We start from the raw sequence: 23824 nt of genomic DNA on the forward strand, positions 1-23824 counted from the left end.
CCAAAGCAGTTGTTTTCAATTGTTTTGCATAGTGAGATTTCATAAAGATTTTAGATTGTTGGGGGAAAAGTTGTGGTGTATAAAAAAACACTTAGAATAGACTTCTAGAGTTAACATCTAGCCCCCGGCCTTTCATCAACTGCAATATTTGCACCTGTGTTACCGTGTCTTTCCTTGTGATCTTTCATGTTAGATGTCACAAAATTATCAAGTGAACTTGGATATGAAAAATATAGAGAGGATAGAATTCATGAAGCTCAACCTTATTTCATTTAATACATACTCTGCTACAGCCTTCCTTAGTATCAAAAATGAGGACAGTGGGTTTTAGTGTCTTTTACTTCTTAATTTTAATTTATGAAGTGAACTTCAAGCTTGTTTTGCCTCAGTGTCCTCATTCGTAAAATGAAAATAATCTTATTTCAGAGGGTTCCTGTAGGATTAAATGAGTTAATGTAAGTAAAACTGTTAGAACCATGCCTGACACAGTAAGTGCTCAGTAAATGTGTTATTCCGTTTAAGTACCTGTGATGCAGTAATTTATTCAGTAAATGTTGAGTGCCAGTTCATTCAACAAATGTTAATTTTAGCAAATTGTGTCTGACATTGCTATAAAGGTGAAATAAAAGTGTCATTGCCATCAAGGAGCTCTTAGTTTAAATGGTGAGACAACACATGTATACAGAGAACTACAGAGGATATATAATGTTTGGAGATCCATAGTAGGATTTGTTAGAGCAGATGACATTTGAGCTGAACCTTGGAGGGATGTGTGTAGTAATTCAAAAGTCAGGTCAGGAAAAAATGTTCTGGTCAGGAAGTTAGAGTGATTAATGGCTTCAGAGTTATTGATACTGAGAGATGATTAGGCTATGGTATGGGATAAATTGAGAATGGGAGGGACTAAATCATGGCTCCAGGTTTCAGACATTCAGACATATTCACTAAATGGTGGCTAAAAATTTAGTGGTTTTTTTTGCAAAATGTGAGTATAATCCACCAATAGGATGGCTTAAAGCAGAGAGATTAGAGACAGGAATGTTAGATTTTTGGAGTGGCCCAGGTATGAAAAGGAATGTTATGTTTGATGTAAATATGTTTGAGATAAAGAAGGGTGATCTTGTTTTATAACAGTCAGTTAAGAGATGCCAGTCTGACGATATTCCATTAGGAATCAATTTGTATATTTAAGAGATACCTTAATAGAGTTTGTACATAATCTATTGTACTCTGTTGAAGGAAGGAAACCAGGGCTAAAGTGTGGATTTCCCTCTTGCCTTTTCCAGAGGTTGCCAAAACAAAACCACGTCATGCGATGAAGCGGAAGCGAACAGCGGATAAGTCCACAAGTACCAGTGACCCTGTGATTGAGGATGACCATGTACAGGTGGAAAACACCTCACTTACCTTTGACAGTGGCCAAGTTCTTGAACTAAATGTTCCACCTTTAGGTGGTTTTTTTGTTCTTAAGATAAGAAATTAGTAGCTTCTCAATTGTGTCAGTGAGAGCATTTAATTAAGCTTAGAAAAAAGTATGCACACATGTAAATTTTCAACTTTTCACCTTGTAGGTCCTTGTATTAAAATCCAAAAATCTTGTTGGAGTCACTATGACCAACTGTGGAATCACAGATCTAGTGTTGAAAGACTGCCCCAAGATGATGTTCATCCATGGTATGTATTTGGGCCCATATCATACAAAAGCATTAAAAATGAGTTTAAAGAATTAAGGGCTCAAATACTACAATTACATAGCTACCTTTTTTTCAAGTAATTGTTGTTGGATTGTTTCTAATTCTGTCCTTGGTCTATAGTTCTCAAATAATTACTCCAGAGTATTCATGAGGGTTCATGTGCAGAAATTTTGATTCATCTTTTAAAATCACTAATTCCTATTGGAGTTTTCTCCTAAAGTAAAAAACATGAGCCCCTGAAAAGCACAGAGATCATAACAGAAGGGAAGTAGCAGCCTTGCTTTAGAGCAGCATTGTAAAAGCTTTCAGTCTTTCAGTTCTCCACCTCTGAACTCTGTGAGTTTAGCACTTAGCCTTCAAATTCTGGTGGTTAGCTTCTCATTCCTATCTCTACTTTGAGAATCAGACTGCTTTTCACCTCTGAAGTTGACTGTGATGATTCTCCACATGTCACCTCTAACCTAGAGATGGATCACATGCTCTCAGTCTTCTTCCCTTAAACCAAATGGTGTAGCTCAGCTTATCATGGCACAGATCTTGGATAAGTAACTCAGTTTCTAGACACCAGCTGACTCAGTGAAGAGTAGAGAAGATGACTAAATGGAAAGATAAGATGAGATGGATATTAGACCTGACCGTAGCCTTTTCTGCTGTTATGTAAATAGTGGTTTGGTTGGACCCTTATCTGTGATCTTCTCCCTCTTTCCTCCCATTCTTCCTCCAAAACAGCTTCCCCTTCCTCCCAAAATGATGGAGAATAAGGAGCTAAAAATGAGCCTGGAAGAAGACGTGCTCAAAATTAATTACAAAGCTAGAGTTTTTAGGAAGATGATGGCATTTGGGTCAAGAATGTTACAGAAGATGTTTTTATGAAATAGTAAAACAATTAGGCATATCAGACATAAAGTTTTATGTCTTTCATTTGTTCCTTTTTCCACCCTTGAACCAAATTGAAATTTGAAGTAAAAGAGGGAAAATATTTTTCTGGAACTTGTAGACTCTTCCCAATTAAATGTGTTTATTTTATCACAGTTAATTTTTAATGTGACCTCATGTTTTATGTATTAAATAACAGGAAGGATATTTAAATCATGTTTTAAACGAGCACTATTCAGTAGAACTTCTGCGATGAAGAGATGTTCTCTGTCTTCACCATTTAGTATGGAGCTACTAGCTACATCATCTGCTGAGCACCCGAATTGTGGCTTGGGCCTGAGCAACTGAATTTTTAATTTTATTTAATTTTAATTAACTTAACTTTAAATAGCCACTGGTATCAGTGGCTACCATATTGGACTATACAGCTTTAGATTAAAAAATTCAAATATTTCTGAGGTGTGTTGTTCTTAAGGTTCTGCTTTTATACTTCTGATAGGAATTAAATTCACCCTTACCCCTTTCCTCTGGATGACTCCTAAGACATACGTGAATTGTTACAGGTTTATTTTACCATTATTCATCATCATTCATTCCTTTCAATAAATATTTCCTAACCACTCTTACATTTGGGCAAGTAAGTTCTCTAGAATTTGATTTCTTTAACAGTAAAATCTTACATAGAAGTAGTACCTTAATGTCCCTTCTGGCACAAAAGATATCTTTTTTTTTTTCAGCTAGAAAGAATCACATTTTCAAAATAGTTTGTTAGCTACCAGTTGTTTGCTATGATAGTATTTGACCTATGTTAAAGATGTTTACAACTGCAGTATGAGTTGGTCTGGTCCTCCAAAGATGATCCCAAACAGGCTATACATTGCTTTGTTATTTTGTATAATGATTTATGGAGCTTATTGTTTTCATTTTGTAGCTACTAGGTGCAGGGTACTGAAACACTTAAAAGTAGAAAATGCACCAATTGTAAACCGATTTGACTATGCACAATGCAAGAAACTGAATATGGATCAGGTACTGGACCAGATATTAAGGATGCCTCCTGAAAGAAACCGTATCATCTACCTACGCCCAATGCAGCAGGTAACATGCTGTGCTCCTTTCTGATGATGCATAGATTGTGCTGATTTTCTTTTTAGTCCTTTAGTCTTTAACATTTTCGTACTTGGCATTTATTCACGTGCTCAACCCACAGTTATGATTCTTTAGTTTCTACAGAGTTCTAACCAAGCTAGACTATCTTGCCAATATTCTTCATTAATCCATCTCTACTAGATTTTTGTAGGAACTTTTATGATGAGGGGGGTTGATATTCAACAAGTGTCTATACTTATTAATAATTACCTGTGGTTAAGATCACAGACTCTGCTTTCAGACTGCCTGCTTCATATTCCGACCTGGAGTAGATTTATTTAACTTCTATGTCTTAGTTTCTTCATCTGTAAAATTAGAATAATAATAGTACACCCAGTGTTATTTTGACTGTTAACTAAATTAATACATTTGGACAGTTCCTGGTTTGTAGTAAGCAGTCATATGATAGCTGCTGTTATCATCATTCATATTATTATATTTATATTACTGTTAATACCATTCTTATCAATTTCATTATTATTGAGTAAATATTGTATGTGAGGCTCTGTGTTTGATGCCAAAATACAGTTTAAAGGAAGTATTAAATAATTATTGCAGTTAATGTTTGACCTTGGCCCCAAAGGAGTCTATTCAACTTAAGTCATTTCTTGAGTGTCTGTAAAATGCTGTGTGCTAAAATATACAAAGGAGATATCATCCTTCTCTGAGCAAATTTGCCTTCTTAGGACAGAGATAAGCATTTATGCCACTAAGATGGCAGAATGGGATTTTCTAAACAGAGATAAGGAAGAAGGCATTCCATGAGAAGAAAATGCTCTGAACAAAGGCTACAAAGAGACAAGAAAATATAATTTGTCTTTTAAGAATGGATAGTCCAGTTTGGTACTGCACATTCACAATTCTTTGAGCCTGTCAATACTTTGACCTGTAAAAGCCGTTCTCAGAAGTAGACTCCTGGGATTAGTTACCTGAATCAAATCAGGCTTCAGGGTTTTTTGGTTTAATGGGCATTTATATAACAGTGAGAGATAAATCACTGAGCTTGCTGGACAGAAGAATTTGCTAAGCTTCACTCCCAGCATGGCAAGTTTTGTTCGAGGCACAGTGTTAACTGTTTGATTTTCAAATCAGCCCAGAGTTCAAAACCTAGGGGCCGAGGAAAGATTGCTCAGGCTTTATGAGAGAGATTTCTAAACTCTTTCTTCCTTGGTCCAAAGCCTTTTCTGTGTTGTCTTCCACAGGTAGACACACTAACATTGGAGCAGAAGCTATTTAGTGGTCCTTACCCCTATCACATCTGTATTATCCATGAATTTAGTAACCCTCCCAACGTCCGGAACAAGGTGCGCATTCGCAGCTGGATGGATACAATAGCAAATATCAACCAGTAAGTTCTTATGTTATTTCCCATGACCACGACTCATAGAAGTAAATCCCAATTCTTTATTTTAAATGATTTCATCTGGGCTTCCTAGGCAGGCTTATCATTTAGGAAGATGACATCTTGGTCAGGGATGTTTCAGAAAATGTCTTCAGGAAATGGTAAAAAGATTGGACAAATCAGCCATACTTTTTTTTAATGTCATTCATTTGATCCTTTCTCCTGACTTGGACCAGGTTGAATTTGAGATAGAAAAAAAAGGAGGGAGTATTTTTCTGAAGTTCGTATTATTGCAGTTAAATGTGTTTATTATATTAGTTAATATCTGTGAAATAACTCAGGGAAATGCAGATTTAAAACTTAAAAAATAATTACATGTACATTTGTAACTTTCTGTTTTCAAACTCAGAAAATATAGGAACAGAATGTACATGTACATTTGGCTTCATTTTTTTAGCCTGCAGGCATGGAATAGATGAATTAAAGAAACCTTAAAACTGATGTTTTACATCATCAGATAATTGATCATTTTATGTACTTGTTACATAAAAGTGTTGTGCACCACCAACGAGATACTTGCTTAGAGAATAGCTTTCTTTCTTTGTATAATATGATTTTGAAGATAATGGCAAAAGTAATTTTGACTGACAAGACTTATATTCTCTCATTTCAATGTATCTTACTGCTAGTAGATGTTTAATATTTTATCTGGGATGTTCAGTAGAATCTGGGCCTGAAACAATTTTGATAGTTCCTTTCCACCCTGCACCCCAAGCTTAATTCCAGTTTGGTCATTTTTATTTAATTTTTCCTTTTGCCTGTAGAGAGCTTATTAAGTATGAATTCTTCCCTGAAGCCACACGAAGTGAAGAAGACTTAAAGAAGTACCCTAAATACCCCTGGGGAAGAGAAATTTATACATTAGAAGGTGAGCACTTACAAATGCTTGGAATGCTAAATAGCTGTTAACTAACTAGTTAAGAGGGAAGATTCAAATGGGGCCTTATAGTGTATCAAAATAATGGGTGACTTCAACACCAGCAAGTAGCAGGGACCAGATAAATATTGCTCTGCCGTATGCATCTTTGCCATCTCTAGAATAATCATAAGCAGGGTTGAAAAACAAAAAATAGAAGAAAATTGAAAATTAGTACAGGTTGAGAATTGGAAGTAACTAGAGGGCAGTTGACTCAACCTCTTAATTTTATATATGGAAACCAAAGCTTATTGATGGAAAAGTTGACCAAATAACAGTAGGGTGAGGATTGGTCCAGTGCTTTTTGGCTATAAGGGGTGAAAGTGTATTTTTTGCTCTGTTTACAAATTTCTGTAGTGTTTGGCCCAGTAGCACGTTGATACTAGTAGCACTGTTACATCTGTCTTTTTATTTTAGGGGTTGTAGATGGAGCTCCGTATTCCATGATTTCTGACTTCCCTTGGCTGAGGTCACTACGTGCAGCAGAACCCAACAGCTTTGCCCGATATGATTTTGAAGATGATGAAGAAAGTAATGATGACCTGACATGGCTTATATTCTGTAGTTTGAGTATATCCTACTTCGTTAGATATTTAACAATTTGCTTGAGATTTAGAAGCAGTGCAGCTTTTAGGTGGTTTCCCATGTAAATGTTTTTTATTTACTTTTTTGTTACTCCCTCCCTCTCCTGAAAAACAGCTCTAAATTTGTACAGTAGAGTAGACCATCACTTCATTTACTAGGATTATATGAAGATTGAAAGGAATCTATAGACTGATTTTCCTGTTAGGTTTTTGTATAACCTCAGTGCTTGCAATTTTGTGACTCTTTATTGAAGAATTTATCAACTATATTGTATTAAAATTGTCCCAATTGCATTAATTATTCTCCTGCTACTATGAACTGCTTGTTGTTGGGTAACAGTTAAGAACTTATTCACTTGGATATGAAAATTCACTTGGATATGAAAATTTATGGAAACCAAAGCTTATTTATGCAAAAGTTGACCAAATAACAGTAGAATGAGGATTGGTCCAGTGCTTTTTGGCTATAAGGGATGAAAGTATATTTTTTGCTCTGTTTACAAATTTCTGCAGTGTTGAAATCTGAAGGGAAATTGAATATGGGAAACTTGAAGGAATTTTTGAATATGGTTTCTTTAAGTGTTAGCACACTTAAATATGCATTTGTAGGCAGTTTTTTAAAAAATATTGTATGAGGAAATGATTTCATAGCTTACAAGTACATGTATGTAACTTACCTCTCGGATGCACTATTTTTGCCTTGGGTCTTTTAATCATGTATGCTGCCTTAGGTGTCAGATGGCATATAATTAAACTGTGCTATATGTGCATCCATTGCATTATATTACACCATATAGGTATATTCCTTGGATCATTTTAATCAGTGACTTTCCATAGTTCTGCTAATCTGCATTTCTCCCCTTTTCTAATTTCTAAGGCACCATCTATGCTCCTCGAAGGAAAGGGCAGCTGTCTGCAGACATCTGTATGGAAACAATAGGAGAGGAAATTTCAGAGATGCGTCAGATGAAAAAGGGTGTGTTTCAGCGAGTAGTAGCAATTTTTATTCACTATTGTGATGTCAATGGAGAGCCAGTTGAAGATGACTACATTTGAATTTTCCCTCCTACTTCCCAGCTATAATGGCGGAAAGCAGCTTGAGCCTTCCAGCTGCCAGAGTGCACCATAGGACTCGGGGCACAGTTTCGATGCCCTAACTTGTTTTGGTATATAGGAAATGTATAAGGAACGTTGAAGTTGTATACAAAGATTTGTACATAGAGGAAATATACAAAAAGACACTTCCTAAAGTACCAACTTTATATCATATGTTTATACAATTTAATTTAAAAATTCATTGTTAATGAAGGCAGATAATTTGAAAGAGTTCATTTTGTTCATTTTTCTTGACTTGATTCATAAAGTATCATTTTTGACTGAGCCCCTACTTACTATATTCATAATAATCACTGTCATCCCCTTAAATTTGTGCCTTTTTCTTCTTCAGCGAAGCTGTTTGAGTAAATCTGTTGAAGAGTGTGTTTGTGTCTTGTGTGCTTTTTTAAATAATTAAAACACCAACTAAACCCTATAGTCAGAGAAAGGCTATATGTTTCTGTGAAAGGCAGATCTGTAGTTCCTTTTTTTTTTAACGATTACAGTTGCCATGTTTTAAAAATCAAGTTAAAAGACTTATGAACTAAAAAAAAAGGGGGGGAGGGGATGGAAAAGTTTCCAAAGCATTTCTAGTCACTAATTTCCACATTCAGTTGTGTATCTGCCTTATCTTGAAGATAAAAATAAAAGTTTATTAAAAAACTTTTCTTGCCTTGAGCCTGAATCCCTATTTTTAACTAAGGGTAAACAAATACTGCACAGAAAAAGAATATAGAGTTGTTATAGAGTTGTATCTAAATAAGATACTAGTACAAGACAATTTCTGATCTCTGCCTCTTTTTTTTTCCTTTTTTTCAAATTCTGTGGCTATGGCAGCTGATTGTTACAACTCATAGAACTCTATATGACAATACTGGTTATCCCAGAATAACTTGTCATCAGGTCTATTAGAAGAGAAACTGCTCTGATATGGACTGTCTGGGCAGTGATAATGTGCAATATTGTAGTGTTGGATCAAGAACAGATGCTTTTATAGAATAACACCTGAGTTTGAGTTATGGCTTTGATGCTTGCAGAATGACCTCAGCAAATTACTTATATAGAAGGTCTGGAAAATTTTATAAACTATTTCCAAATAGACGTAAGGAATTATGATCCATACAGGAAATAAAGGGACCTTAATTGACCTGCCCTTTTATTTACAGGAAATAAACCGCAGTCCAGAAAGAGAAAACTGCTCACCCATGGTTCAGATCAGGTAAAGCTAGCTGGGACAAGAATCTGAGTGCATAGTTCCCACAAAGCTGCATCTGTTAATGACCATGGACATATAAGGATGCCAGCAGGTTTTGATAGCACTGAAATATTCTGAGTGATAACCAATGTGTCCTGTTACTGAATGGTTCTCCTTAATACCTTGTTTTTAACTCAGCTAACCTCCCTTTTAACTGAGAAGTGTGTGTTCTACTCTCCAGGTTAGGACTGTGGTCAGTAAGTGGCAAAGTCAAATTATAGAATAACCTAGTTATCTGTAAATAATCTAGAACTCCCAACCCTGAGCTAAAATTCAACCCTGGTTTTTCACTGTTAACAAGAATAATCAAATTATCTAAATGATACTTAGATCAGCCACAAGAGGCTGCTGCTTTCAGTTTGGTTTGTCCTACTGGTCAAACTAACCCAAACTTTTAAGTAGGGGACAGCAGGGGGCACTAAAGTAATTCTAAGGATGCCCAGCCTAGAAAAGCTTAAAAACAAAACAAAACTGGAAGATGCCTACTATAGTAAATGCCCTACAGCAGAGGTCAGCAGACCTCCTGTATAGGGCCAGATGGTAAATATTTTAAGCTCTTTGCCCACAGACTTTCTGTCACAGCTACTCAATTCTGTTGTGATGTGAATGCAGTCACAGAATGCGTTGGGTGTGGCTAGATTCCAAGGAAATTACAAACAAGGAAATAATGAATTTCACTTGTTTTTCATGTGTCACAAATACTCTTGATTTTTTCCCCCAATCATTAAAAAAAACAAAAAAAAAAACATTCTTAGCTCATAGACCAGATTTGACCCCCTGGCTGTTGTTAGCCCACACTTGCAATAGAGAGCTAAATTGCCCTAGTCATCCATTCACTTACATTACCAGCTTGTAGCACAGTGTCTGGCAGATTTTTAAAAGGCTTTAAGAAATATTTTCTGGATATATGATTGGATTAGTGTCAGATGCCTGGAAATCATCTCTCTCATACTACCAGGTATGTGGCTCCTAACAGTCTAAATGATATTTGCTGTAACAATGCTTACAGAAGTTTCATATTTGGAATCAGAAGATCTTTGGTCAGATTATGACACCTTGAACAACCACCAGGCATCATGGAAATTGTCACTACCCCACCCTTGAGCCCTAGCTTCTTCATCTTTGAAATGGTAACATGAATAATAGACCCACCCCATAAGGAGGTTGTCAATGAGAAAAAGCCTTGAGAAACTGCATACAAGTGGAGGTAACATTGCTTCCACCATAGTTCCCCTAATTGTGGGAGAAAGGGTTTCTTCAATCTAGTCTTTCTATAACCTGTTCCTCACACCATATCCCAGGGTGGCAGGAAGCAGGGAGAACTGGTGAAGCCATTAAGTGTAAATAATGATAGTAATCAGTGATTACTTTCAAAAATACTTTATATTATATATATATAGTCTTAAAACACTAAAGTTTGTATGATCATGTAGTCCCCTACTTTACTGTAGAGCAAACCAGGGCTTAGATGGTTAAATAACTTGCTGGAAGACACGTGTAGGAAGTGGTGAAAACAGGATGACTTCAAACCAACTCCAAAGCCTGGATGACTTGAGCAGTTTCTCAATCCCTCCAAGCGACATGTGAGAGCCAGCTGAGGGCAGACCGTCCCCAGCAGGGAAACCACTAAGTCAAGAGTTGCTACTTCTGCTTAACTTAAAGCCACTCTACTTGACCTTTCAGTTAGCACCATCCCAGAAAAAGGGAGAGTGTTGATTTTTTGATGCAGGCCTCAATTGGCCCACTGAGACATGGGGTAAAGCTAGAACTTAAAAGAAATAGCATTGCAAACTACACAACGTCTATGACATTGTTACTCTGTGCACAGCAGAGAAGGAAGACTACACGTGTTGTGAAATGATGTTCAGGACATAATGCTGAAAAAAGGCAAGTTACAGCTTATTATATGTCATCATTCTATTTATATAAAAGAACAAAACAAAACCACATTTTTTCTATGAACAGTTATACATATGTAAATGCATAGAAAAAGTTCTTGAATTACATATGCCAAATGATAGAAGCAATTACTTCTGAGGAGGAGAACGGAATTGTTGGAGTCAAGGGATATTTCGCTGTATCTGTATCGTTGGAGCTTTTTATAATGGGAATAGAGTGTATAAATACATTATTTTTATGACATCATTTATATGGTCTAAAAATGTATAGTATGCACATTTTAAATTAAGAAAAGTTCAAATAAGAGAAGAAAGTAATTACTGTTAGGAGGGACCCAAATTATTTCCATTCTGGGCTCTGCCCCATATAATCTCTGTCTTCCTGGGCAAATCACTTACCCTGACAAAGTCTGTTTCCTGTCCTATAAAATAAAGTCAATAATCCCTCCCCCAAGGCTGTTGTGAGAGGCTCAGAGATCTTGCAGAGGAAGTACAGAGAAAACTGTCAAGTGCCTGCAGCGGTGAGCAGATAGTTTCTGTTTACTGGGATCAGTGAGAAGCCTAACCAAATAATGTTCCAAGTTCCAACTAAAAAATCAAACTGACTTTCTAGGAGCTAATCCTGATATAAGCAGCCCCAATGATGGTCTGCAAAATAATGGATGAATGCTCTCTTTGGCTCACATATCTGATTCCCAGTAAAACACATATTCAGTAAACACAGACTGCTGAATACAAAGGACCTGTTCTGCTGATCAATCATCCACCCAACTCCCTCCATTGTTTAAAGATGGAAATTGATGCTCAGTGAGTGGAAGTGAGCAAAAGAAAGCAATGGAGCAAGTGAGCGGCAGAGCTCAGATCAGAATAGACCTGAGCCAAGTTCCTCTCCAGGACCCAAGCTGAGTTGGAGGGAGGAATGCTTGGGTGACATGAGGGAAGGGGCCACCTTGAGATTGTTCTCTGTTCCCTCACAGCACATGAATGCTAATGGGATAAATTAATCAACCATAAACAATATTGCACATGTTTAGAATTATTAGCATTAGAATCAGATTGCCTGGATTCACATTCCAAAGCCATCACTTCCCAAGTCTGTTACTTTGGGCAAATCACCAAATCTCTCAAATGAAGTTTGCTCATCTGTAAAACAGGGGTAATTTTGGTATTCATCTCGTAAGAATTTTATGAGGACTAAATAAAATAATTGTTGTGAAGCACTTACCATAATGCCTAGCAGAAATGAGCTTATTAAATGTTAGCTTCTCTTATGATTGCTACTATGATTATTACTACAATGAACTTTTAAATATGTTCTGGGTGGACTGAAAGTAAAGGGAAAGGGAAAAGAGAAATCTAATCTGAATAAAATATTGTAGTAGTTCAAAATATAAGTAGTTTCACTTCCCTTATCTCCAGTTTTCTTTAAGTGTGGAATGCAACTTGTCATTGCCAGGACACAGAATGACTTCAGGTGGAACACAAACAATATTATGAGTTTTGTTTTGGAAATCCATCTCTTGTAAATCCTCTTTCCACCATTCCTATCAATTAGCCACAAGAGTCTCTTATTGTACATAGGGTGCCTCTCACAGCTCCCCAACACTCACTCCAATATTCTCGTCTCCCTTTTAAGCACGGAAGCAGAGGACAGCCTTGGTATTCAGTTAAAACTTAATAACCTTGCTTTTGTTTACATTTATTTATCTCTATAGTTGCTTTCTATTTATGGCAAGCAATACTGATTTTCTATTTTGGGACTGATACAATGTTTCTAAAATAAATTTGAGCATGTGAAAACTTAAGTACAAATATTAAGAAAACAACAGTACAGGGGGAACACATAATTGATAAAAGTCCTAACAGTGGCTCTTGGATGACCCATGATTGAACACTCACAACAATTCTACAAGCGTACAGATTTCTCCATTCTGAAGATGATAAAGGTAAGGCAAGTATTGATCAAGGCCCAAAACCAACAGCGTCCTAAACTCAGGCTTTCAAATTCATCCCTGACTTGTGTAAATTCAAACTGAGCATTCTGCCTAAGTTTTCTAGATTGGATGGAAAGGAGATTGCAAATTATAGCTATAAGGGGTAAATGCATTGCCTTTTCCCCCCTAGACAAGCTGTTACAGGAAGGACTTTGACCAGAGCAAAGCAGAGTAATACAGGAAAAGAAAGCAGAATCAATCTCGTGCCAAAGAAAGATGCAACATTAAATGGTTGACAGCAGAAGATCAAGAAGACACCACTTTTTATCTTACTCGAAGACAACATTAAATGTAATTTAGTTATATCCATTCCCTGGCCCCTACCTGGATCCTCTCCCTCATCCAGCCCCATGCCTGCCCCCATTCCCAAGGGGAATAGGACATAGAGAGCAATTGGCTTCAGGACAGTGCAAGTTAGCAGCATCAAGTGGAAACGTTGGTGGGGAATAGGACATAGCAATTGGCTTCAGGACAGTGCAAGTTAGCAGCATCAAGTGGAAACGTTGGTGAGAAGAGAAGGTAAAATCTAAGAATGGCTTTTCTATAAACACATACTTGGGTGCCGGTTGAAGATGGTGGTTTTTATCTCTTGTTTTCTGGTTGCTGATGATGAGAGCTGGACTGGGAATCTTGGGATTTCTACCTGGACAGCCCCGAGCCCTCGATTATCCAGCTGAAGGTAAAGATAAGTGAACCCCCTTTATGCCCAGGTATGTGGACTGTCAAGTTGCAGCATCCATCACCCTAGTGGTGTCAGAGCCAATCTGGCAGATGGGCCTGTAGTCACATCTCCTTCTTCCCTGGGAGCATTTCCTTTTTGACACTGCAGGCTTCCTGGAAGAGGATGGCTTTTTTTGGAGAAGACTGGCCAATTCCTTGGGCAAGGCATAAGTGTCCTCCTTCTGAAACTTCCATACACAAGCTATATTACCTACCTTCAGGGAAACTGCAGACTTAAGGCATGCCAGGCCAGCAGCTGTACAGACAGAACTAGTCCGAGCCTGTTCTGTGAACCTCTAATGCAGGCATGTGGCGCAGCACCCACGGTCATCCCTAGTCATGGTCCAAAGAGACAGAGCAAAGCATTCTAGGAATATAAAGGAGAACACTTTCTGACAATGGCAAGGGCTCTAGTCCCCAAAATGCTGTCCTCTCCCTGGTCAAGGTTGGCTGTGACAGCTCTAGACACCAATCATGGACTGGCACACAGATTTCTCTTCCAGAAAGTCGGTGGTATGATAGGATCTCATTTTCCCACCTATATTGCAATCTTTGGATCCCTGTTGATTCCAAGCTGTCACTTAATATGGAGGACCTGCCACTGATAAACAATAATTTTTCTAAGCAGATATACTTGCTAAGCTCTTGGGAAGAGAAGTCTTTCACGGGAAAAAAATCCTATTTTATTTATGCATGTGTGCATGCATGTATGTATTAAATAGTAGATCCTATTGACTCTGAGAGCATTATCTGCTGCCTGAAAGCAGTAAATATATTCCTTTTCCTCACTGTAATCTGGATCATATTAATCCTTCCCCCTAGGAAGTTCTTTATGCTTGAAGAACAGAGATTAGTTTCAAACAGGATGTGGAGAAATCTGGACCTCCACTAACTTTAATCTGTGTCTTTTCCATGACAAAGTAGAGGAAGGAAATGTGACTCTGAGGAGGTCTATTCATCCTCAGCAAGTGGGTAATATGGGCAGTAGTCTGTCTGAGATGAGGGGTTTCCTGGGACACAGAACTTCAGTGCTAAAACTGGGATGAGGTTGGTCATCCTAGTCCTATATGTGGGGTCTGAGCATCACTTCTCACCACATCTGGAGACAGACAGAAGAAGGTAAGCTAATGGGTTTTGCCTTCATGGATGAAATAGGTGAGAAGGAGGCAATTGTGGCTTCTGGGGCCACTTAGGAAAAGAGTAGTAAAACAGACTCTGTATACATGAGCAAGGAGAACTCTGTGAGATGTGAAACTTCTTGCACCATCTACATCCATGTTCCTTCTGTGTCTATGAAAGGATCACTAATAAATATTTTTAATAGGTTGGTTTTGTTATTTGTTTGTTTTTTAATCAGAAACCAAAAGGGAAATAAGTTATCTCAAGATGAAGCAAGATGGTGGTAACCTTGACACTGAAAGAGAAGCATCTCTTAATAAGTTTGGAGGGAATGAGATGTTGGTAAAACATGGCCAGATGGAAAAATGGTAGCCCCAGAAGTTTTATATGGAGGAGACCAATGAAGTTTCCCAAGAAAGTCAATAAGTTGGGCTGTGATAATGTCCTTGAGCAGGAGACAAACTGCTCTGCTTTACAGCTGAGGTCTCAGTATAGGTCCTGAAAGACCCTTAAAGATGTCCTGTGGGAGCAACTCATTTTCCCTACCAAAATTTGAATTGTAAGACTGTTTCCAAGCAAAATTATCTAGAAAAGTGTTGGTCCATTTCCTGTGGTCGTGGAAGGAGGTGATCAAGATTCATCCTAAATGACCTCATAACCAAAAAGCCAATGAGAAAATGTTATCTTTAAACACCCAAACCCCCACCCCCACCCCCTACACACATCAGCTCAAATGCCAGTTGTAAGAATATCTGTTGGTAATGGATCCCAAACGGAAACCCAAGTATAGTCTTCACAGGTTCTCCCCAAGAAGATAAAAGAAAAATGTTCCATGGATATACACATGTCCATATGTCAAAATCTTCATGCTTCAGTGTTAAATTTAGGAGATTGAAATGACGGTGAACAGTGAGGGGGAGGGGGAGGGGGAGGGGGTATGGTATGTACGAATTTTTTTCTTTTTTCTTTTTATTTCTTTTTCTGGATTGATGCAAATGTTCTGAGAGGTGATCATGGTGATGAATATACAACTATGTGATGATATTGTTATTATTTATATACCAAGAATGGAATGATCATATGGTAAGAACGTTCGTGTTTGTATGTTGTTATGTTTAAAAAAAAATTTTAAATTAAAGAAACAATCTTCATGCTTCACTTGTCAGTACGTCAGTGCTTCTTGACAAACATCTTGGCAATGACAGCAGCCAGCTTCGTTACGAGAACCTTGGCTACTTCACCAACTGAACCATGTCCAGAAGAACATGGCCAGAATGGAGAGGAAATTTAAGATGTCTATTTTAGAGAGTGGAACAAAAGGCATGGGTGGGTGAGTGACAGATCACTGTCTTCAGATATCTACAGGTTCTCCAGGGAGGGAGGTGCCAGCTGTGTGGCCCCAGATGGAAGCTGGAACACTGACAAATCCATACTTCAACAAAGTAAAGAACTTCCTTATAATTAACGTTTCCCTACAAAAGAAGGAACTGCACGAGGAGGTAGTGAGCTCCCATCCTTGGTGTTATGAAAGCAGAGACTGGCCAACTTTCAGGGATGTTATGGAGGATGCTACTCCTGTAAAGAATGGGAGACTCCATCTGAAGATGCCTGAAGTATCTTCACAACTCTGAGATCCTCGATGCTCTGGCTTTGGGTCCTGCCCAGAACTATCCTCCCTGGACCTTCCCCAGGCCCTCAGCCCCCACTGCCTCATTGCCTCACTGGTGGTGATGAGGATTAGAGTGATGCCAGGGTGTTCTATTCATGCAAACATGAATGGGAATGAATGGCTTAGTTGTGAGCCATGTCCTCAATCAGAAGCATGATTCCAGGGATTCTGGGTCATTGTGTATGGGCAGTTTCTCGAGTTCCTGGTGATGTCCACTGTGCAGAACTGTGTACCTAGGGAGGAAGGAAAGAAGGCATGAGAATCGAACAGGCATCCTCCAAATGCACCAAAGAGAGCACTCCCTCCACTCTTCAGTTTCTTTTCACTGCATACTTCTGAAATCATGGTAGATGGGAACAGGGATGGGGTGGTACTTCATGGATAATGAAGACCAAAGAACTACATCCAAGTCCTGCTTATTTTAAAGGTTGGGAAACTGAGGGCCTGGAGAAAATGACAGGCCTGGGATTACCTGGAGAGTGAACAGCAGTGGCTAGAACCCTGACTTCTTTCCTCTCAATCTGCGGGTCTTGTGATACTCATCAAAATGAACTTTAAGTACCTCCTCAAGCTGCATCTGAATACTCTAAATTTTCTGTACCTGGGACAGACAATTCTGTGTTCAGCAACATCAAAATGCTGGCAGATTAGTAAACCACTCAGAGCCTGAAAAACCAACGTAACTGTACTTGTTATTTTGATTCCTTTTTGGTGCCATTTGGAACAGTAAATCAATCAGATGAATCAAACAGCAAGTTGAATAAAACAGCGCAGCGAAGTTTACTACTTGACAAGTGTTAATTACTTTTCTGCAGTGTTGCACATTTGCACTTAATATGTTAATTGGATTTAAATCAATCTCAATTATAGTCTATCTCTTCATCAGTTACCCAAATTCCAGCATCTGGCACTCATTCCAATGAAATTCCTAGTGTTTGATCACTTCCACCTTCTTTGGGGCCAGTATAAAGCTCATTCAATGAAAATATAAATAAATAAAAATGCCAGTCAGTTATCTGGCATTTCTGTTGACAAAATAACTTGTTGGTGGCTTCTTGTTACTTACAGTGATGACTTGTTTTGAATTATAATAATATTTTGATGCCTTATATCGATTGGTTACTATGTGCGAAGTACAATACCAAACCCTCTCCTTGCATTATCTTCAATCCTAACAACGGCCCTGTGAGATAGTTAGCATTATTATTCCCATTTACAATTGAGCACAATGAGGCATAGTCGGTTTAAATGACTGTCTCAAGGGAATACAGGTAGTAAGCAAAGAAGCATCCAATAAAACCCAGTCTATCTGATGCCAACATGTGTGTGCTCCACCAGTTCTCATGCAGTCCACGAGCCAGTTATCAATCTCTAACGGCAGTATGCAGCAGGGGTCACTTTACTTCCCAGGGGACATTTAGCAATGTCTGGAGGCATTTTTGATCGTCACAATGGGAGGGGTGCTACTGGCATCTAGTGGATGGAGATCAGGAAAGTACTAATATTGAACAATGCACAAAACAGTCCCCACAACAAAACATTACCTGGCTCAAAATGTCAGTAGCACTGAGATTCAGAAACCCTAATCAAGAATAAATAGTCCTCTTAGCTGGCTACAAGCGGATATTATCTGAGCAACATGGACAAAGTAAAGGACATGAGTATACGCTCTCATATAACTGTCTACTGCAGCTGCCGCTGAGATATAGCTGGGCTGAGGGGATGTGGCTTGAAGAACCAAAAACATCTGCTACCATTAACTAGCTAGGTAAGTGTTAAGGAGAATAAACCATGGAAGGAAGATAGAAAGGGTCAGATCATACACTGTTAAACAGGGTGGTCAGGAGAGGTACCAGTGAGATGGATGAATAAAGACCTGAGTAAAGTTTGTGCCAGCTAGTGAGTTATAGACAGCCTCAAAGTCATCCGTCTGTATTTGGTTATATGCTTCTACATCTGCCTTGCAGGTGGGCTCCTTGTCATGCTCTGAGACTGGAAGCCTAGAAAGAGGAAAAGGACTTGTAGCAATGCCACTTCACCAGGGCAGAGGCAATTCCTCCCTGTAGCAGCGCTGAATCCAGTTTACAGTTTTTCCAACTCTTGCATAACTAGCTTTATTACAAACCCTCAGACATCAGCTCTATCTTACTGGCACTTTCTCCTTGGAGGTCTAAATTTCAGCTCTATGTGGTCCCTCCTCCAAGTTTCTAAATTTCTGTGTTTGTTTCCTTTCTTCCCTCAACCCTAGAGCAGTAACTTCTTCTTAAAGCTGCTACCTTCATAATACTGTAGAACGTTCCTTTTTACTCTTTCAGTAGTTAACAACTTTAGTCCTAGTAAACTTTAAAATATATATATATTAAAATCTAACTGTTCAAACAATCAGTATGGTTTCAGTCTTCTTAGTGGACCCAGTGAAATATAATGAGGGAGTAAAGATGCCTGGGAGAAGAACATTCCAAGCAGAGAGAATAGCAAGTGTAATGGCCCTGAGGTTAGATCCAACCCGGCAAATCTGAAGAACAGAAAGATGCTGGGTGCTGGGGCAAAAAGAGTGAGGTGGAAGGATAAAAGGAGTTGATGTCAGCAAGGTAGGTAGTGCCAGATGAGGGGCAGGAAAAGTCCCTGGAGACCCTTAATACGCTTTGGCTTGTATTCCATGTGAGGGGAGACCACTGGAAGGGTTTGAGCAGACACTGAGACGAGCCAAATGACCTCATAGCAAGCTTTCTATGGCTCCTCTATTTAGAGTAGATGGAATGGAGGTGAGGATAAGGGTGGACAGTAAGACCAACTGGGAGATTACAGCAATAAATCCAGATGAGAGAAGAGGGTGGCTTGCCTTGGGTGGTAGAAGTGAAAGTGGTAAAAAATGGTCAGACACTAGATGTATTTATATAATACTCAGTAGCCAGTTTGCTATTTCACTTAATTGTACCAGAAGGTCCCACCTTTAAAAGTTATCTCAAATTCTGCATTGTGCATTTCCCTTGCCTTGACTCACAAGCAGGGCTTGAGTCAGACAGCCTAGTTTCCAATCCAGGAACTGCCATTTACCAACTTTGTGATATCTGACAAGTTATTACATATCTCTGTACCTCACTTTCCTTCTCTGTATCTGAGAATGATGACACCTACCTCCTAGTATTGCTGTAGGGACCACAGAGCATAATGTTTAGAAAACATCAGCACGGGGACTGGTGTATGGTAGAAGCTCAAGATACTGAAGCTTAAACTTGTTCTCATAACCTTCTCTCCCAATACCTTATTCAGTTATGAGTATATAATAATTATAATAGTAATAATAAATGTTCAGCACTTAAGTGTTTAAAAATATTTTCCTTCTTTATTAAAAGGCCTCAAGATACAGAAGCCTCCTAGATCTTGCCTTTCTCCCTTATCAGAATCACGAGCCCTCTTTTGGCAAGCGAGCATACTAAAGCAGCACCAACTGATTTTCCTGCCCATGGATTCTTTAAAATCTCAGTAGCTCTGCAGGACAGGCAAGGTAGGCAATAGGCAATAAGACTGGTATTACACAGAGGTATATACCGGTATTATACTGGTATTATAAGAGTAAGACTTGGGGCCATCTAGTGAGCCTCCTGAGCATCATGGCTTTGAGTGACAGAATCTGGCCAGCACCAAGGCCTCCAGGCTCCTCCCATGAGCAGCACAGATCAATAACTTAAATGCGAGTCTTTATAAAAGGACTCAGAACACACACTCTTGTGAAATGGGAATGCATTTGGCATCTGAGGTGCAGGGGTGCCTGTAAGGCAGGAGAAACTTTAATGATAATAATAGGAAATCACACGTAGCTCAATTCATTGAAAAATCAGGATGCATGCCAGGCACTATTTTCAATAATTTATGTTATTTCATTTACTTCATAATACTTTTCACAACCTGAACTCACAAGTAGGTACTATTCACCTCATTTAACAGATGGGAAAACCAAGGCTCAGAAAAGTTAAGCAACTTCACTCTTAACCTCCAAACACCCTACCAATTCTCTGTCCTCTTATATGGCCAATATGGCACTTTCAGTAACAACCAATGGTAAGCTTCTCCTACATTGAGTTCACATGCAGAGGGTGCCTTGGTTGGGAAGCTGTTTTAGTTTCCTAGGCTGCTCAAGCAATTAACCATGCAAAAGGATGGCTTAAACAGTGGGAAATTATTTGCTCATGGTTGGCATTCTGAAGCTGGCTGCTGTAATCCTTGGTCCTTGGCTCCTCCATCACATGGCAAGGCACACAGTGGACTCTTCTGGCCTTCCCCTTCTCTTGTGGGTTCTGATGATGTCAGCTTCTGGCTACTCTCTCTGCGGCTGTTCTTTGTCTGAATTTCATTCTGCTTATAAAGAATTTCAATAACAGAATTAAGACCCATCCTGATTGGGCTGGACCACACATTACTGAAGTAACCTCATCAAAAGGTCCTACTTTGAATGAGTTCACACCCATAGAAATGGATTAGATTTATGAACCTCTTTCTCTAGGGTACATACAGCTTCAAATCACCATAGCAGTCTAACCAATATTTCTGATCATGTAGGAAGAACTGCTGTCACAGAATGCACACATGTCTCTACAACAGCCTCTTCACATACTTCTTTCGTAATGGATGGTTTCTCATGTGCTGGTGAGTGAGCTGTTCAGAAATAACTAGAAAACAGATGTGAGGCTAGAGTAGATGTTGCAAGTGAAGGCTTCCTTTCTGACAACCAGAGTGTGACTGAAAGGCAGCAGAGCTGTCTTTAGAGGTGGGATAAGCAGACAGGCATGTTTTCGAGTTACAACACTTGGATGGGCCCTCTCAACCAGAAACACACAGAAAAGAGGAAGTCTGAGATTTCCTTGGCAGGAGTTTAATAGAGGGCAGTGTTTCTCAAATGGAGTCTGGCTTAAAGAGGTGTTTCATAGTCTTCACCAATTGTCCAACAGATACATTTTTAATTTTGCATTTTGACTTTGATAGTAAGTAAATATGAGCACATTTCATGAGAACATCTGATGATGTTCACCCTGCAGATGTAGTGACAGTGGCTAGCGCAATGCAGTGTGAACCTCTAAGAGTGCATGTGCATTCATGGCACCGGTACATTCTCAATTGCAGGAGTACTGGAAGAAGAGAGGGTACGTGGTACAGTGGGCAAACAGAACAGCCTTCAAGACTTGGCTCTACCACTTCCTCATGTGACCTGGTCAGGTAGGTTGGTACCACCTACCTCACAGCTTTGTTGTCACGATAAAATTCACAGCTATAAAGGGCTTAGCAGAGAGCTGGACAGATAGTGGGTGCAGAAATCTTTGCAGTTAAGGAAACTAAATTTCAGAAAATGTGACTTTCCCAGGGTCAAAGAAATAGTAAGCATGGAACGGTTAAGATTACAGACTCTTGAGGCAAAATGTCTGGGTTTGAGTCCTGGCTGCACCACTTTCTGGCTCTGTGAATTATTCCAAATGTCCTAGATTGTTGTGGGAATTAAAAGAGCTAATGCACATAAACTGCTTATTAGATTAGTGCCAGCCAAATAGTAAGCACTCAATAAACACTGGTTAGTAGCATTGTTACTGTTGTTACTTGATGATTCATGTAGGACTTGAACCTAGAATTTCCACTTCAGCACAGAAATCCACTCCTGGGTGACTGATCAAACTCCACTCACTTAGGAATTGATGGAAGGGATGAAAGAAACATTCAAGATGACTTCCCAGGTGAGGAAACAGGCCCAAAGAAAGACGAATCTGTCAGAGTGGCATCTGTCTCCTGGCACTGAGTTTAGTGCCCTTTCCAACAACTTTCTCGCAGTCCTGCAGCTGCCCTTGTGGAAGGAGACCCCAGATATGTGTACCTGGGCAGCTCCTGGTTCTGACGAAAAAACTCACTGCTGTTTCCCAAGTAACAGCAATGCAGGAGACAGCTTCTTTCAAGCTAGATTGCTTCCTTCCTTTGCATTAATTTACTCAAACACTACGGGAGCCATATTAGGTTTGATAATTACCTGAGTCTACAATTCATTCACTGAGCAATTACTATTGCACTTAGAGAAGCCTGGTTGCAGTAATTAGTTGCATAATCATAGCCCTCACTGCCTGCTCAGCCTGGTATTATAAAGAAATGATTAGATTTTATTACAAATCACCCCAGCCCTCCCGTGCATGGCAGAGCTCACATTGGAGGTGTTTGCAAAAAGGTGTTATAATTATTAAAATATAAGGTGCATTGGTTTAAAGAGATTAAACCTTAAGGCAGAGTTTCATGAAAGCAGGAGTTCTATCACCTTAAAATAAGTATCTCATATTGGGTGTTTTTCCAGTGCTCAGGGGGGAATGATTTTTGGAAGCCTAGGCATTCATTCATTCAGCCACTCAGTTTTAGGACTTGGGAGGGTGACGATAATTGACACAGACTCTATCCTCACAGAACTCACAGTGTAGTATGGGAGACCCACAGCTAGATGAAAATTATAGCCACAGCAATGAGATGAGTTAGAAATGAGATGTATTTAGTGATGCTATGAGAGCATGTCATAGGTATCAGAGAAGGTTTTACTGAAGAAGTGACAGGAAGGAGATGGGAACTGAAATGTGGCTATGAGTTAACCAGACAAAGGGGAGGAGGAACCAGGCAGAAGGACCAGTAAGTGCAAAGGGCCACTGTGGGAGGACAGAGAGGGGTGAGTGTTAGGCAACATGAGGCAGAGTCAGTAGAGGGAAGAATAAAAAATTTTTAAAAATCTGTAGAACTGCACTACACCAATAGTGAACACCATGGACTATAGCTAATAGTACAATTATAAAAATGTACCATCATCAACTGTAAGAAATGTTCCACACCAATGCAAGGTGTTAATAATAGGGTGGAATATGAGAATCCTGTATTTTATGCATGATTGTTCTGTTTATTAACTTCTTTAATAAAATAAAAAAAAAGAATCAGCAGAGGCCCACCATACTAAGGAGTGCTGCTGCCATCCCAAGAGAGGTGAGGAGCCTGCAAGGCTGTCAGCAGAGTGGCTTCATGAGGACTTCATGTTTTGGAAGAAAACTCTGGCAGCAGTGTGTGGAACAGACTAGAGCAGAGCTGGAGTGGAAGCCCAGAGGCAAATTAAGAAATGTATTAGTTTCTTACTAACAAACTGCCACAAACATCACGGCTTAAAACAACGCAAATTTTTATCTGACAGTTCTGGAGGTCAGAAGTCCAAAATGACTTACAGGGCTAAAGTCAAAGGTTCAGCAAACCGTGTTCCTTCTGAAGAACCTGGATTGCGAATCAGACTCTGGCCCTTTCCAGCTTCTAGAGGCTGCCTATGTCCCTCGGCTCCCGGGCCCATGGCTCCAAACCCTGCCTCCACTGTGGCAGTTCCTTCTCTGACTCTGACCCTCCTTTCTCCCTCTTATAAAGAAATTTGTCATCACATTGGGTCACCCCTATGTTCCAG

At 39.2% G+C, this 23824-nt stretch overlaps 2 protein-coding genes across 11 annotated transcripts in view; one reads left to right on the plus strand and one right to left on the minus strand.

Annotated features, from left to right (window-relative positions):
- Positions 1–8100, plus strand: part of FBXO38 (F-box protein 38) — a 57877-nt gene extending 49777 nt beyond the window's left edge. For all 8 annotated transcript variants that reach the window (XM_077137358.1, XM_077137362.1, XM_077137363.1 and 5 more), the window contains 7 exons: positions 1287–1387; positions 1572–1674; positions 3502–3668; positions 4922–5067; positions 5886–5989; positions 6455–6568; positions 7499–8100. In XM_077137358.1, coding sequence (XP_076993473.1) covers positions 1287–1387; positions 1572–1674; positions 3502–3668; positions 4922–5067; positions 5886–5989; positions 6455–6568; positions 7499–7677 — 914 coding nt within the window. In that variant the 3' untranslated portion in view covers positions 7678–8100. The remainder of the gene's footprint in view (positions 1–1286; positions 1388–1571; positions 1675–3501; positions 3669–4921; positions 5068–5885; positions 5990–6454; positions 6569–7498) is intronic.
- Positions 8101–15700: 7600 nt separating this feature from the next.
- Positions 15701–23824, minus strand: part of HTR4 (5-hydroxytryptamine receptor 4) — a 182776-nt gene continuing 174652 nt past the window's right edge. For all 3 annotated transcript variants that reach the window (XM_077138070.1, XM_077138072.1, XM_077138071.1), the window contains one exon: positions 15701–16604. In XM_077138070.1, coding sequence (XP_076994185.1) covers positions 16517–16604 — 88 coding nt within the window. In that variant the 3' untranslated portion in view covers positions 15701–16516. The remainder of the gene's footprint in view (positions 16605–23824) is intronic.

This window comes from Tamandua tetradactyla, chromosome 20 (genome assembly GCF_023851605.1).
Source record: "Tamandua tetradactyla isolate mTamTet1 chromosome 20, mTamTet1.pri, whole genome shotgun sequence".
NCBI lineage: Eukaryota > Metazoa > Chordata > Mammalia > Pilosa > Myrmecophagidae > Tamandua > Tamandua tetradactyla.